General features: G+C 37.3%; 1 protein-coding gene across 3 annotated transcripts in view; it reads right to left on the reverse strand.

Annotated features, from left to right (window-relative positions):
* LOC134529287 (uncharacterized) overlaps positions 1-15,328 on the reverse strand; it is a 107,298-nt gene extending 91,970 nt beyond the window's left edge. For 2 of the 3 annotated variants that reach the window (XM_063363195.1, XM_063363197.1), the window contains exons 1-2: positions 15,198-15,328; positions 9,292-9,524 (exon numbers count right to left, since the gene is read on the reverse strand). In XM_063363195.1, coding sequence (XP_063219265.1) covers positions 9,292-9,524; positions 15,198-15,226 — 262 coding nt within the window. In that variant the 5' untranslated portion in view covers positions 15,227-15,328. The remainder of the gene's footprint in view (positions 1-9,291; positions 9,525-15,197) is intronic. The other variant, XM_063363196.1, reaches the window with a different exon arrangement.
* Positions 15,329-17,630: the final 2,302 nt, after the last annotated feature.

A 17,630-nucleotide genomic window follows, 5' to 3' on the forward strand; every position in this document is an offset into this window, starting at 1 on the left:
TAATACACATGAATAAAAAAAAACACGGGACAAAACAAAAATGACACAGATGTAGGAATACAAACAGGTAATCTACCAATCAAAAAGCCACAGAATAAATGGCAGAAATGACCACAAAAGCATAAAAAAAATCAGTAAATTCACTACTAACAAGATTAGGATGATAAATTTTTGTTAATAAAATAATAAAACACAAAAAATGAAACATCAAACAACTGTGATTAAGGCCAAAAAAATGGACGAACAAATATAAACTGAACAAATGAAACAACAAAGAAACACAACATGAATTCAAACAAAAACAAAACTATAACATAGGTAGACAAAAAGACAACTCCATTGTGATCTATTACCAGGAATCTGTAACCTTCTTCACGAAAAATACTGGATGCAAGTAACAATCATAGCAGACTATTTTGTTTTCTATTTGTTTGTCCAAATTCTTCTGCCCATGATCACCATTTGTCAGTTGTTGTCTTCTTACATTGCTATTTTGCAAGTAGTAATCATCCTAATTTTTTTAGGTTGTATTGTGATGTACTTAGGTTTTTTGTGCTTTTATGTTCATTTCTGCCGTTTATTAGATAACATTTTTAGCTGATTGGGTTTCCATAGAATTTTTAGGTCAGAGTCATTTTTGTGTTGTTCTATTGTATTATTTTTTACTACCCCATGTTAAACAATGAAAATGTCCATTTTAAATCATATACAATGAAACTTCCCTTAATGGACATTTCCTAGTAACACATATCGCTAAATAACAAACACTTTTAAAATCACAGCAAAATAGCATGGAAAACATAAGCTCCCATAAAAGGACATTCTAAGAAATGGATGTGGGTGCCTATTTGAGATAATAATAGACATAAATTATAACAGTTTCACTATGTAATCAGTTATAAGATAGCATGAATAAAAAATTAAAACACAAGTTTCACACAGGCTGAGGAGGTTGTATATTTTTTGGCTGCTATGTGAAAGTACTGTTCACCCTCTCCTTCAGCATATACCAAGTCATCTTTAACCCTGCCGTCACAGTCAGCAACCAAGCTACCTAACCTCACCCCTCCTATCGCTTACAAAGACACATGCTAGTGACAAGTTTCTGTTTCATTTTCTAGTACAGCTTCATTTGCATTCATTGTTATCGTAACAATTTGGAAGCACGTTTGCGAGTGTTTACATTGGTTTAACATGTCTCAAGAATAAAAACTGCTTAAATGAGACCTGCCTATCTTCCTCCTAAAATATAATCCTGCAATGATTTTGATCTGAAGAAGAAACCATGTAAAGGTTTGTAAACAGCAGCTAAGAAGGGAAACAAATAAGACCTCCTCCCTCCGTATTTTACTGGGTTATCAGCAATTTTATCTGATAAGTTTGGTTAAGAGGTTCAGGCACTAAACTGTGGTTAAAAGTGACATATGCAGTTTAGATACAGAACATTTATTTTTTCAACTAAGCTGAACCCAAAGATGTGAGCACATTGATATGTACACAAAGAGGACTGGAAGTGGCCCAGTAATGTGACGTCTTGTTAAATTTTCCATTTACTTCGGCACCTTTTAATTTTGTGTTATATTAGGCATACATAACATGTTTAAATTTTTCTTTATTCCTTTATTATTGTCATTTATTATTGTTTCATTTAATTATTGAGCTAAATTTTAAGTTCAATTTAACTAATATGCAAGGATGGATGAGATTAATAATGTAACTACTTTTCATTTTCATTACTTGAAGTTGGTCACTTTATTTTCTTTTATTAATTTTGCTAGTGTTACTGACATTATATTGGTGATGTATAAATTATTGCCATAACATATTTTATCACTTATTATATTGAGTTTTATAACTATAAATATGATTATGATAATTATTTTATAAAAGTTAAATACATTACTTATAATTTTTCCATGTAATATTTATTTTCAAGTGTATCATCTAGTGTAATGAACATTTTTTTGGTGTTGCAGGTTGTTACTGAAGTGCACCTTGTGTTTAATTAATCTTTGGTCTTCATCTTGTTAAAATTTTTGTAAGGCACACCTTTTTCTGTTTAGGTTTCTGTTTTTAACTTCCTTCTATTTCTTACCTTTATAAAACATAGCTCACTAAATTTTTGACCCGTAAAGATCTGGACATTATGTAAGTGAAGTTATGTAAGATAAGTTTTGTTTGTTTACACTTTTGTTTCTCAATGCCCTGCACTTGTAGTTTTGTTAGTATCTTGGTTATTTAAACTTTTCTAAATTATTTTTCTGTGAAGCAGTTCATGGGTGGTTGCCTCAGTTAACTTTCCGGCAATGGGCAACTGTGAATGGTTGTCCTGCCCATTTTCATTGGATGATTTTTATGGATAGGTGACCATTTTTTTAACGTATTTCTTCACCCACATTTATGTTCTGGTGGACCGATATAATACAAATAATAATGTTTGTTTTGCTGTTTCAGCTCTTATGGGAAAGCAATTTTTGTAAAACCTTTTGATGTGTTATTGTTTTTGATTTAATTTTACATTTTCCCAGACTAAATATTGAGGGGATTCACTTTTCAATTCTTATTTTTAAATTTTAATAAATTTTTATTTCATGTTACTGAAATCTGTAATACCCACATTTATTAAAACAAAATACTTTTGCTGTTTTATGTTTATTGATAAATATTTATATAAAAGCCATAAACCTAAATTGATGGCATGGTTATTTTGTTTACCACCCTTTTTTTCATAATTTCATTAATATCCAAACAATAATGATCTTACTCTTGAACTATTGTCATTTTGTAATGATACAGCAGTAAAACAAAAAGATCTAACGTGCCTGCTTCTTCCGCCAGTTGTGATGTAGTGCTTAACCTCTAATGGCACAATGAGGTTATGTTGGACATGGCGACGGATGAGGGGAAGATAAATATAATTACGAAAGCCTGGGAATCTAAATTTGTACTTTTTTTGGCTATTACTATTATTTGTGATGAGAAAGTCTACTAAAATTGTCTAGGGGCCGCCCCCTATTGGAGCCCAATGCGACTCCCCTACCTTCACCAACCACTCATATCCTGGCTTCTTTTTGCCAGTCATGGGTGTGTGAAGTGTGTTTAAATAGTGTGCCACCCACCAAGAAGATGGCAGACAGTAAAGCCAGAATGGCCATTTTTATAGATCAATTTAAATCACGGGAGCAGAAGGGAAGAGAAGGACATGCAAAGTTCCAAAACTTTAATTCAATTAACATTATATAAAGTTTTAATTAGGGTTGAGTTGTTCAAAACTGCATGTTGTAATTTAATGAGTGCGACTAGATCTTTGTTTCTTTACATCTGCAGCATGTTTCCAAATAGACAAACAGCTTTCATGTGACACGAGCATGCTGGCCAGACAGGTCTCCCTCCCTTCTAAAGCCATCACCACCTCAAGTAGAATACTCTCTGCACCCAGAGGACTTGATCTTTATACATTACTGACATTTTTATCCTGGAACACTTCAATCTTCTTTAGCACATTCATATATCAGCCCTTACACCCACTACAACCTCAAAGTGTTATAGAGTGTATAAACAATTGAACTATAAATGACTACCCTTGTCGAGCAAGTAGCTATGTTTTTACACTCTACTAAGACCCAGGAATTTTTTTTAAAACTCAGGAATATAATTTACAATGATTCAGCCATGCTAACAATTTGTACATTTATTTGAACTGTATCTGTGTGGATGACAATTTTTATCTTCATACAATTAAGCAGCTGATGTTACAACTTATACTTATGTAAATTGAGGGAAAAACATAGGCATTTCTGGGAGTAACAGAAATGTGATGCGAAATAGGGGTTCTACTGTAAATTTCTGATTTTATATACCTTAAGCATTAAAAACTACTTAACTGAAGAACTGTCTGTACCAATATTATAAACTATAGTTTTAATAATATGAAAAACAAGGCCAAACTAATATGAATCCAAAATATAACAATAGATTTTTATAGATATCTTTGGAATGTCACATAAAGTACATACACCAAACATTAGGTATATTACATTTATGTTTTAGTTTGTGTGGGTCTTATCAGACAAAACACCAACAATATAACAATGTCATGAGTGCAGTGACAACCAATGTTTTTATACTAATACCTATTAAATGAAAGAGTTTTATTTAAACTAAATACATGATGACATTTTCAGTTTTACAAACTTCAATCATTAGTTCATAACTTCTTACAAATGCTGTTAACAAACACCAGGAAGATATATCCAAAATATCACAAGCTAAAACAGTTTCACAGGTTATTGCATATTCACATAAGATTGTTATACACAATTAGGCAGGCTACAACATTTCATGGCCTTACAAAATCTTTACCTGGATTTGTAATACTTTCCCTAATGTAGAACTTTCATACTCGTTCATATTTCGTAAAGAGAGAGCTCAGGTACTGGAGTAACCTGAGGATCAGATAATCCTGAAAATTCAAAAAGATACTAAAAAATAAGACAAAAATATTATTACCCGAATAGCTTTTGCACAAGTTATGCAATAATGTAGTACCTAAAAAAAAAAAAAAAAAACAGATGTTCATCACAAAAATGTAAATTACAAAAGAAAATAGCTTAGCAAAGAAAAACTAGCAACGTATGATGCATCATCAGATGGCTATACATTGTGCAAAAAAACTCTTTAGTCAAAGCTGCAACTGTAAAAAGGCATGAACTAAAATACACAATTTCTCAAAACAGAGAAATTAGCAGTGCAAATTACTGTAACAATATGTCTAGTAACAGTTTAATAGTGATTTTTATTTACTTCAATTATTTTGTAAATTGAGTAATATTTGTCGCTGGCGCTAGCAAAAGGACTTTGTTGTTTAGAGACTATATTGTATTAATTATTAAGTATACTGACTTTTGGCTGGTGCTGTAATTGTGTGTTTTTTTCAATCTGTGGTGTCACTGCCCGATTGTAGCATGCTCAGCGCCGAATTATGGGAGTAAAGCCACGGAAAGCCAGTGAGACTGAACGAGTATCTGGATGGAGAATCCACGGAACTCACTAATATGGCCGCGATAGATCTAAGTGGCCATCAATAACAAGTACGTGGACGAGGGAGTGTTGAGAGCTGTGAACACGCCAGGAGACTGAGAGACTCAAGTATCCAGTTTTGGGTGGGCTGACCTATCATTAATCAATGTTTTGAAAGGACTGCCAACAACAAGGTGCTGCAACATTAACAAGATGACCATGGGGCCAAACCTAAGGGCCTGGTCACTTCAGCTCTGCGAGGAACAAGATAACAAATATGTGGTGCAGGCAGAGAGTTGTCTGCAGACCAAGGAATGGGGCAGCATGCGAGGCGGCACGCAAACTACACCGTGACAAGAAAGAGACGTCCTTAGAACATTGAGTGGGTTTAAGTAATACCCAATGCAATTAATTCTCAACCTAAATAAAAAGACTTAAACAATAATTGCATTCAAGACTTCCCCCTGTGATAAATAAATTATGTGTGTAAAGATAATTGATCATTTTAGTTTGAACAGAAACAATTGAGTGAAATATGGCCATGAGTAAAATACAAAAAAACAAACTACTTTAAAATTAAAATTATCTACAAAAATGTTTAATGGGTAGCCATTTGAATGTTTTAGTAAGACTTTTGAACTTAGGAAACTTGATAATATTGTTACGAACTAGAGCAAGGCCGGGACACGTGCAGGTGCAGAGTTGGCTGGCGACTGCTGCAGCATGACATGTGCCGCGCGCGCCTGGAAGATAACAAGGATTGTCGCTTTCCCCCCTCCTTCCCCCAACTCCCCGCATGGCGCCCTGTCTTTGAAACGTAACTGAAACCTGACAGCTGCGGAGTTACGCGAGCCGCCGACACGTGTTTCGAGAGATTTCTGCAGTCATGTCGGCGCGGAATGATGCGACTGGCCCCGGCCGTGCTCGGTAGTTCCAGAAATGGCGGCTGATATATAAGAAGAGGACGTCGGCCTCAGCAAGAGAGTTCAGAGAGAGAGTTCAGGCGGGAGCCTTACCGCAGCAGAGCTTCCGGGGCGATAGTGCCGCGGGTGCGGCAGAGTGGCGAAGTCCTTGGACGAAGGTTCCAGGGCAGGGAGTCAGTAGAGTTAAGTGAAGTCGGGAGTTTTCCCGCGGCGGAGTTTCTGGGTGATAGAGCGGCGAAGTCTCTGGACGAAGGTTCCAGGGTGAAGAGTTCAGTTCCGGGTTACAGTGTCGCGGGCGCGGCGGAGTTCCAAGCGAGGTTCCGAGCAAGGCGTCGAGTGGGATCTCGGGCGAAGGCAAGTGCGTAGGCGGCGGCGGAGTGCGGCGACGGAGTCCCACGACTGAGATCCACGAAGGGCGCTGCGGCGAGAGTTGCGCCAGAGGTGCGGCCCAGCGAGGTGTGTGGATTGTGAGAAACGAATGACTGGAGGAAGCAACATTTTTTTAAGTACATTTAATTAATTGGCAATTTTAGATTATTAGCTAGTAATGTAAATAGTGGCAATAAAACTGTGTGTGATAAAAATCTTTAATTGGGCTATCCTTTACGAACCCGCGGTAAATCGTAACATTTTTGGTGTCGGAAGTGGGATAGCCCTAATTTAAAGAATTTAAGATTAGTTTATAGTGAATTAAAATTTAATTAGATTTTCGAGATTGCAACAAGTGTTAGGAACTGTAGTTAGTTTTAAGTGTAGTGGTTGGGAAATTAGTGTTAGTGTTTAGTAGGGGTTTTGGTTAGATCGTAGAAGAAATTACAGTGTCGTCATAAGACATTAGTGTTAGGGTTGTAGTATAAGTGGACAAGAAAGATGGCTGCCGATGAGCTTAAAAATGTCCTGGCATTCTTGGCTGAACTGAAGAGTGGCCACGAGAAAATGGAAAATAGGCTGGACGAGATGAAGAGTGGCCAGGAAGAAATGAAGAATGAAATGTAGAGTAGCCAGGATAAAATGGAGTATAGGCTGGATGAGATGAAGAGTGGCCAGGAAGAAATGAAGAAAAAAAATTTACAACAGCCAGGAAGAAATGAAGAATAAAATTGATAACTGCCATGAGAAAATGGAGAATAGGCTGGACGAGATGAAGAATAAAATTGATAACTGCCAAGAGGAGATGAAGAATGCTAAGAAGACAGAGATAGAGGACATCAAGAAAAACCAAGAAGAGATGCGAAACAAAATAGTTGCTGCACAAGAAGAAATGAAAAAGAAGATCGATGAAACCAGCATCCATTTGGAAGGCAAAGTGCAGTGTTTGGAGAAGCATCTTGCAGAACAAGAAGAACTAGTGGCGCAACAGCTGGCCCAACTCGAGCACATCACAGAACAGCAAATGGCACAACAGCTAGCTCAGCTCAAGCAGACCACCGAGCAGGAAGTAGCATCTGTAACTGAAGAGTGCCGTCGGATGATCAAGGAAGCTGCATCGGCTACGAAAAGGAGCAGTTATTCTGGAGATGTGAAGGTGGAAGGCGCAACCTGTTACCCAAAATTCAAGCCACCCACCTTTGATGGCCAATCGTCATGGGTTGTCTACAGGCGACAGTTTGAGGCAGCTGCTGAAGTAAACGGGTGGGACGATGAAGAAAAGGCTACAGCACTCATCTTGGCCCTGCGAGGATCTCCACTAGAGCTGCTGCAGACCATACCAGTTACAGACCAGAAAGAATATGGGGTATTAGTAGAGGCCCTTGAGCTGAGGTATGGTGACCGACACATGGGTGAGGTGTACAGAACAGCCCTAAAGACACGTCAACAGAGATCTTCGGAAACCCTCCGAGAATTCGAAGCCGACATTGAGCGACTCGTGCACCTCGCCTACCCAGAAGCACCAACAGAGTTCCACCAGCAGCTAGCAACTAGTGCTTTTATAGACAGGCTCCGAGATGTGGAGGTTCAGCAAACTCTTCAGTTGGCTCGCCACAAAAACATTCGCGATGCTCTTGTTCACGCCCTGGAAATCGAAGGTGCCTGCATGGCCTCAAGAAACATGATTATCAGTGCGAGACAGGCCGTGATAGAACCTTACCACCAAGCGAATGGCTGCTCAGATACTAACGAAGAGATTATACTTGGAACACTTGAATGGATCGCAGTTTCGGAAAACAAGAGGAAGACAGTGGTGCTTCGTCTGCAAAGAACTAGGACACATCCGGCGCGAGTGTCCGAATCATGATAGGAAGCCCAAGGGTGAAGTACAACGCTGTAAACCAACGATCGAACAGGAGAAGAGTCTACCGGACCGACGGAGACGAGGTCGTCCACGATGTTACGCGTGTCGAGAAAGAGAGCACGTCCAACGTGACTGTCTGAATCGTGTGAAGAAACTGAAGGAGGAAGGACATTGATGTGACAGCGGGATTAAGGAGGGTGGTAACTCACCGGTTAAAGAAACGGGAAGTCGCCTACGGTGTTCTGCTTCTGCGTGCCGACAAGGTTATTCTCAAGGGAGGTGCCCGGAATGGGAACGTGTTCAGCGGGGTTGCCTGGTGGAAAGGGAAGCGCCACAGCAGCAGGTGCGGAAGAGCGAGACCCTTAGTCACCGCAAAGCTGGCATACGGACCCGAAAAGTCGGAGGATGGCCGCGATGTTACATCTGTCAGGAAGTGGGCCATATTCAGTACACCTACCCGCTGTGTAGGATGGCTTCGCCGCAAGGCTCACAACAGCGCAGTGTTACCTGTTCGGGACGAACAGGTTTAGGAGGGGGCAATGTTACGAACGCGAGCAAGGCCGGGACACGTGCAGGTGCAGAGCTGGCTGGCGACTGCCGCAACATGATAACATTACAAAGAATTAATACTGACTAATACACAATACAACAGCATATTCATGAATACTGAGGACCACGCACCCACACGTTCATCGGTTATGAACACCCGGCCGCTACTGAATTAGCTAATAAATTTAATTCCAAGTAATTAATTGGGCTATCCTTTCCGGACCTTTTCCCCATTTGAAACAAGCTAGAAGTTAGATATTAAAATTTTCTTCACTGCACACACTTTATTTCTTAAAATTCAAAAGAGAATAACTAGATGAATACGACATAACTATCCAGTTCAATGTTGACCATAGTAATTTATAACATCTCACCATGTTGCAATAAAGATGGCCAGTGTTAAAAAAAACATTAGCAAAGACCTGAAAACAAAATAATAAGTAATAACTAATAAAAAGTTACTAGTAAATTTATTTTTTTCTTGCCTCCACAAATCAGCCAGCTCAGACAAGAGCACAAAACATTAGCAAAGACAGGAACACAAATTAATAACTAATAAAAAGTTACCAGTAAATTCCTTTTGCACTTGACTCCACAAATCAGCCAGCTCAGACAAGAGCACAAAAGTATTCCGCAGTGATTGATTCTTCTCCGACACAGCCCATCTGATCAACTCTTGCATTGCAGTGTGTTGGGCACTTGCAAAAACTTTTGCAGCACACCTGGCACCTTTCAACTCTGAGATCACCATGTTCAGTTCACGATGGCCTGAACCAATAGCTTTCAAACGTACACTACCCCTAGAAAATTTTTTTTAGAATCAATTAGGGAACAAATACACACTATGAATGATTCCTGTATTTATGAATTTTTTACTAAAAAATATAATTATTTGTAGGGCATTCAAACCATTCTGTTCTCATGCAAATAGAACCTAAGAGAAAAATATGAAAAGAGAGAACATTTTTGCTGGAAAAAATGGACAACCAAGTGATTGTGGCTGTGATGTCAGTAAATTTGTTTAGATGTAAATATAATTGAAGTAGCTAGTTATTTGCCCTGTGAATCCTTTTAGTTATGTAATTTTAGAGGCATAATGGTTGCCCTAAACCATGTACATTAATAAATGGTATGTTGTATAATTGTGTAAAATTGTTAGAATATAAAATTTCTTATTTTAACAAAGTATAAAAGTGATAGATTGTGGGGTTTGGCATGGCCGAACTATAGAAAATGACTCACAATACTGTTGCAAAGGCAATACAGCATAATATACTGGTGCACATACCAAATCAGACCTATAATTATTATGAATTCATGGGAAAAATAATATTTAAAAGCAGTGCAGTACATTGCTAATATTCCATTAGAATAATGTACGTTTATAATGTGCAAAAATAGAGTAGAATACAAGTAGGCATATGATATGCATATGCAAGCCCTTCACGAAATTTTATATAGCAGAGTCAATAAAAAGCAAAGTTATACAAGAGTTCACTGTTAAAAAAAGGAGCCTGAAAATTATTTCTAAAACATTTACATGTAATACCTATAAAACATATAAAAATATTTATTTATTAATTATATCTAATACATCAAAATATTTAATTATAATAGAAATTTTTATAGCAGAGGCCAGAAGACACAAGAAAGCTTAGGTAGTTCAACATAGTGGAAAAAATGTGCCCCTGTTATATATTTTGATGTAGACTGCAGTGCAAAAGTTGCTAGTTATGCTAGGTTCTTTTTTTTTTATTTCACCATCCTTTGTACACATTTCTTAGCATTTCTAACAAATACACTCAGCAGCAAAAAAAAAACCGGACACAATGAATTTCCCCCATAATTATAATAAATATGACTTTTTTTTTGTGGTAAGAATTAGTTTCTTTTTAGGTTATTTAAACATAGTTTATCATAAACAAATAATTTTTATATGTAATACTGAACAAATAAATTATAAATCATAAAAATAAGAAATTCACACTTTTTAAAACTGATAATTCTTCTTTGTCCGGTTTCCAGACAAGGGATGGCTTCCTAGTAACTTAAACCAGCTTCAAATTGATCTTTATGACAAATGGAATGCTGTCCTAGTGGAGTATGTTCAAAATGTAATTTCTTCTTGCCTGACAGTGTTAGGACCCTTCGCCCAGCAAGAGGGGGTAAAACCTTTATTAGGTGGCCATTTCTTGTCAGGAAATCTTAAGAAAAAGAAGAATTATCAGTTTAAAAAAAATTGTGAATTTCTTATTTTAATTATTTATAATTTATTTGTACAGTATTAATATAAATTATTTGTTTATGATGAACTTTGTTTAAATAACCTTTAAAGAACCTAATCTGTTGCACAAATAGAAAAAAAATTGTTTTTACTAAAATTATGGGGAAAAATTAGAGTGACCAGTTTTCTTTTTTGCTGCTGAGTGTATATCCAATGCTTTAAATTCCTTTTTGTGTTTAGTAGAAGGGCTGACAATAGTTTTGAGGGATTGGGGTGGTTATTGGCTATAGTTATTACCCTTGGACCTCATGTCCTAAATGTCAAGGTAAGAAAGAAATTAATTTTTTTAGATTGGGTCAAGAATACTCAAAATCTTGCCTTTAAGCCATCATAACCTTTATATTTGTGACAGTAATAACACAAAATAACTGTTTTTTGTATTCTGCGATGTGTTTTATTCTAAATATACATCATTATTTGATAAAATGGGTTTCAGGAAAATTACTTATGTGCTTCCAAAGTCCTAAAAATGTATAAATGTAAGAAAAAACTTTCAACTTTGAAATTCATTATAAAGAAAACTAAATGCTAATTTTTAATTTAGCTTTATTTTAAAACGTTCTCTAGTTTATATTTCCAACTGTATTCTAAATGTCTTGGAAGTTATCCATTATGTGGTCAAAATAAGAGATACTTGTTTAACAATGCAAAATACTGGCACTTACAATTGAACCGGTTTGAATGATGTGATGGTCTCAACATAAGCAGGTAAAACATTTGTCACTTTTTTGTGCATCCCAAATGATCCTTGTCTTTGTCAATCACTGGGATGGAACTTTGTGAAGAGACCAGGGGCACAATTCTGAAATGCACACTGCGAGTAGACGGTAGACATAATTTTACAAGCTTCCCAGATACGAGGCAATGGCCATTAATGATAGTGCATGCGGATGGTTCCATTTGACCAGTTCATTCATGTGGACGGTGATTGTATCCTCGTGCACAGGGCGTGTAAATTGACAATATGTTGTCATGAGCGACGATGTGCGGTTGTGCAAATGAAAATTAAGCCCCAGGTTCAGTCACAATTTAACTTTCTCTGCTATTGGAAGTACCCTTGCTTTTACATTGTTCTCGTCGTAGTTGAGATTCATTAGTTAATGCTTGTTATTGTTAAACCTGTGGTTAAACATTTCACATTGTTAGAAGTGTTCTTTTTGTTGTGTTTGTTTTTGCTGTTGTTGTTACAATACCTAATTTCAGTAAAAAAGAGTATTCTGACATGCTACTTGCGTATGGCAGCAGTAATTACAATGTGCATGAAGCACAAAGAATTTATCAGGAGCGATATCCAGATCTACGTTTGCCACACCACGGGACCTTTTCAACTACTTATCGACATTTTAAGGAGACCAGATTTTCAAGAGCCTCACATGAATGTAGATGAAAGATTACTTCAATCATTTGATGAGGACCCTACAACAAGCAAACAAGTTGTTGCTGAAAGACTTGGCTTATCAGTTTGGGAAGTCTGATCAGTTCTTCGGGAAGATGGGAAGCATGCATTTCATTACACCCCTGTTCATGATAATCAACAAACAACTTATTTACTTTTGAATGTGATGTAAAACCATTTTTAACCGATTTCAAATGTCAATGAGGGGTTTTCAATGGTCATTTATTTAAGTAAAACATTAAAGTTACTTTCATAATTTCAATTATGTTTAATTGTGTTTGTTTTTGCTGTTCAAAAGTTATTTCATTGTGGATTAATTTTCTAGCTCAGTGTACAGGAAAAATGTCTTACATTCAAGCAATTGTCAAAATCTCACGGATGTAATTAAATGTTCTAGGTCTCAAACAGGGTGATCATGCTAGACAGCTAGAGTTCTGCAGATTTATACTCCACACAGATGTTGAAGATCGCAATATTTTGCAATGAATTTTGTGGTCCAATGAGTTAAATTTCCTCATCTTAAGAGGCAGTATTCTTTCCAAAGAAGATTTACTGCGAATGTTTGGGCTGGTGTTATTGGACAAAATCTCATCAGCCCATATTTCTTGCCAGACCACTATCTAGATTTTTTTAATAAACAATCTACCCCAACTAGTGTTACCAGCTTTCGAAGAAGGTGTAGGTACTAATTGTTTCAAAATAACTGCTGTTCGGCACATTATCAACTAAATGTTCGAGAGTAGGCCTATTTAAATAATGCATTTCCTCCCCACTCATGAACAGGAAGAGGCAGCCCTATTCCTTGGCCTGCACGATCCCCAGACCTGACCCCTGAATTTCTGCATCTGGAGACGTACAAAGGAATTAGTTCTCGCAACAGAGGTCCCCTCGAAAGAGGTTCTACTAGAATGAATTAACAGCGCGTATGACACGATAAGAGCAGAAACACGACACCATACAACAACAGTTGAAATAAGAAATAGGTATCATGCATGCAAGATTTGTAACTTAGGTTTAATAAAAACATCATAAACATAATAAGTCTCAACTTAACCCTAACTCTTATTTTGACCAATAATGGATGATTTCTAGAACATGTAGATGACCATTGGAAAGGGTTTAACTAGAGAACTTTTTAAAATACAGCTAAACTAAAAATAACTTTGGTTTTTTTATAATGAATATGAAAGTTGCAAGTTTGTCCTACATTTAGACATTTTGTGGACTTTGGAAGCGCATAAGTAATTTTCCTGAAACCCATTGTATCAAATAATGATTTATTTAGAATAAAAATATATTTCAGAATACAACAGTTATTTTGTGCTATTACTACCACAAAATATAAAAGTTATGACGACTTGAAGGCAAGATTTTGGGTAATATTCAACTATGTCAATATAGTACTAAGCCTGTGCATTGACGCGGCCACCATCATATTGTGCTTTAGTTACGTTGTATGGGTATTTTGTATTTGGATTCTGTGATTCAGTGAAGATAAAAAAATTTCAAAAAAACATGAGTCCCTACTATGCATAAAAACCCAAGTGTCAACCCATGACAGGAATGTTTTTAGCAGTATGAAGGTGTGGTGCTCCAACTTGATGTGTTAGATAGCACGTAACCAGACATACAAAAGGAGTTATTACATTTGATACACATAATAACAATTCCATTTTTGCTTGCTATTTTAATTTAGTACATCAAAAGGTCTTGTTCACTTGATCCTGATGGCACAATACTGAATGATCATTTCAACATTTGGTTATGAATTACTAACTTCAAATGTAGCTTACTTGATGCAGCCAACTGTAATTAATTACAGTATTTTTAATGTGGCTAAAAAAAACCTTACCAACAGTTCACATGATTTGAAAGTAATTTTAATGCATCTAACCTAAGTGAACCAAATATCCACACTATTTTAAGGTGTTTTACAATTATGTAAGCTAACGTAAACAATCATTCTCATATCCGTACTTGCAATTTAAATAAACTAACCTAACCAAACCACTCAAAAGCCTGGACATCACATAGTATTAAAAATGTATAGTTATAGCGATAAGAACTTACAAAAAAAACAGTACTAACACAGCGGCCTGGCTACAAGTTAAAAGGCTTAACCTCATTCCATTGTTTGTTTTGGTTTTTAAGTCTTCAAAAAATTAATGCTTGATTTAGTTGGTAGTATGTAGGTAATCATAAGGAAAAATATCTGTTCTAAACTAATAAAATTCATAAGAGAACAAAAATGAAAAATGAAATGCAAAAATAAATTTTCTGCTTTTTAAATTAGACCATGATTATTATTGAACTCCATCGTGCGAGAGCTGCTGATTGACCTAAAACATATCACGGTTTTAGTAATAACAAGGCAATAAGCAAGAGTAAAACCGAGAGCCAACTATACTTATTACTATTACCGGCTTGTGTAAATGCTTAATACAATATCTGATTGTAACTAGTTATGAGTGAATTACATGAGTTCTACTGCTATTCATAAATGTGTTGTCTAAGTAAAATGCTTATGTAGCTTGTGTTTTGGAATAAAAACGGTAAACTAATTGCATCACAACGCCCTCTTATGAACTGACACAAAAACATTTCAGGAAAAGATACAAAGCATTTAAACTTTTTTATTTATTTATTTTCTTTTTCAGAAAAGTATCTCTCCTTTAGAATTTTAAAGAAATGTTTTTCTCCGAATTCATTGCGTTTATAAATATTAATATATTTTTATAGAAATACTGCAAAAAACAAAATTCCTGTAAATTACACGTCAAATATAATTAGTACCTCCTGATCGCTTTGCTAGCTTTGTCCATTCTATGAGCACTAATTAAACACGCTCATAGAAAATAAATAAAACACTGTTATGTTTATAAACAACGACATTTGTATATTTGACCGAATCACTCCATGGAATCAGCGCTGCCAATCTATTGACTTTTTTTTTTTTTTTTGGGTGGGTGGCCTACGGTGTGAACCAGCAGCCATGGTTCAAAGCAGCTGAACTTAGATGTTAGTGGGTTACCTACGGTAAGGAAAATCACGGGTAGGGAGGCTAGTCTTCTTGGTAGAGGCCGATCTACCACAGGAGCGTAAGGCCATGGATGAAGGAGTAAGAGGATGGGCACGGAAACCGGCCACCTCGGATTATTACTACTTAAGGGTTATACATGAATATGATTGCCTATAATGAAATCAATTAAGATCTGACATACCTCATGTGGATGGTGGTATAACATCGAAGGATACGACAGGGGGAAAGGCAATCCCAGTTTTTGCAAGTCCTGATACATTTGTTGTCTGTCCACGAAATTTGGACATTCCAGAAGTATATGTCGCATATCTGCATAAGGGTTTCCGCAGGAACAACCCGCCGAATCAATAATACCCAGCTTGTAAAGATGTGCCAGTGAACTATTGTGATCTGAACGAAGACGGAAAGATATTATAGCACGATTGCGGTGTGATGACAGGGAGTAGTGAGATATAACCTTAAATGTAGTGCCATGTAACTCATGATATAAGGTAGAGCGGGCAGCAGATAATTGTGTCAATTGGGAAATCATGAGAGAATGATAATGGGCCTTGATAAGTGGTTGTAAGAGCTGCGGAGATCGCGGGTACATAGGGACACCCTGTGTAATTGCCATTTTCGCTAGATTATCACCTATTTCATTGTTCTGTATGCCAGTATGACTGGGAATCCATAGAAATACAGGTTCGTTTGTGTATTGACGAATGGCTAAGCATAAGTTTTTAATTCCAAGGATAAGAAGCTCCACAGGAGTCCGGAAGGATTGTAGCTAGGTTAAAACGCTAGCAGAGTCTGAGAGTATGAGAGGAGCTTTTGTCTGACAGTTTAGTATATATGTCAATGCTTGATAAATCGCGAATGCTTCCGCCAGATAAATGGTGATGTAAGTAGGTAATTGGTAGAGGCCCGTTTTGTGATTAGTTTTATCAAACCAAGCTGCTCCCGTTCCAGCAGAAGTTTTGGAACCATTGGTATAGAGATGGGTACTGTCCGGGTATTGTGCGAGCATTTCCAGAGCCATCTGACGGAGAGCAATAGGCGAGGTATTTTTGCCTCCGAAAATTCTGACAGTGGGAGTATAATGGTGACATGCATAATCATAGGAAAAGTTTGATTGTATCTGGGCGGGCAACATGGATACTGAACTTCGTTTTATAGACAGGGGAATTTCATATGCTTTATCCATCAACCTGCCACTCTATTGACAAGTGAAGATCCCTATACAATTTCAGTGCTACCATAGAATAAAGAAAGTACTACTACGGCAGCAACAATACCCGAATCGACATCACCTCGTAATCGTAAACATGATCAGTTATTGTCGGGAAGCCTTCTTTTCACAGATGAGAGAGTCACACCCGAAGTTCCCCGATGTTATGCTCACTTTTTTCTTCCGTTCTATCTCATTGTATAAACTAGTGTGGCATTAAATTTTGCGGTCAATTAGGATAGGTTTGCTTCATTATAAATACTTTCAAACATTGTCGATCGTTGGTTGTATTAGGTAAGTATATAGCTACATTAAAAATATTTACAATGAACTGCTGTCGCCGGGTTCTCGTGTTCGAGATCCGGCGTAGTTCCTAGTGAGAAGGCTGGTGTTTTACGGAAAATGTGTCCGGGAGGGCGCCAGACGAACTCTACGGTTAACCACGAGGTGGGTCGGTGGGTACGTATGCCCCTGCGTGGCCCACTAGGAATGGCGGCGGTGGTCGTGGTGTTAGGGACCCCTGGTTACTGATACACTACTGGCCCTACACAGCGTAGCATGCTGATCCCTAACTGGGTTGGGGAAATTCACAAATAACACACACGAGTCTGATTTGCACTGCCGTATACACGTCGCGCACGGAATGTGCAGAGTGGATGTTTAATTGAAATTGGTAGTTACACTTGCAGTTACAGTTACACTATTTTTCCCTACACACTGACGTCCCCCGGCCTATGGTCCCTGATTTCCTGTTTGCGAAAATGTCCTATTTTACCCATGTAGCTCTCATTGGTGAGGAAGTGAGTTCAGGCCAACGTGGCCGGGACCGGAATACGGGACCTGGAGGGAACGTTACGTGGGTAGGAGGAATGGTAGGTAGTTCCAAGGATAACTCGGTGATGTCAGTTTCCACGAGCCCCTTTTATTACCGTATAGAGAACCTGCCGCAGCCTGGCTGGCACGTCGCGGAACGAGC

The sequence above is a fragment of the Bacillus rossius genome, chromosome 2, assembly GCF_032445375.1.
Source record: "Bacillus rossius redtenbacheri isolate Brsri chromosome 2, Brsri_v3, whole genome shotgun sequence".
NCBI lineage: Eukaryota > Metazoa > Arthropoda > Insecta > Phasmatodea > Bacillidae > Bacillus > Bacillus rossius.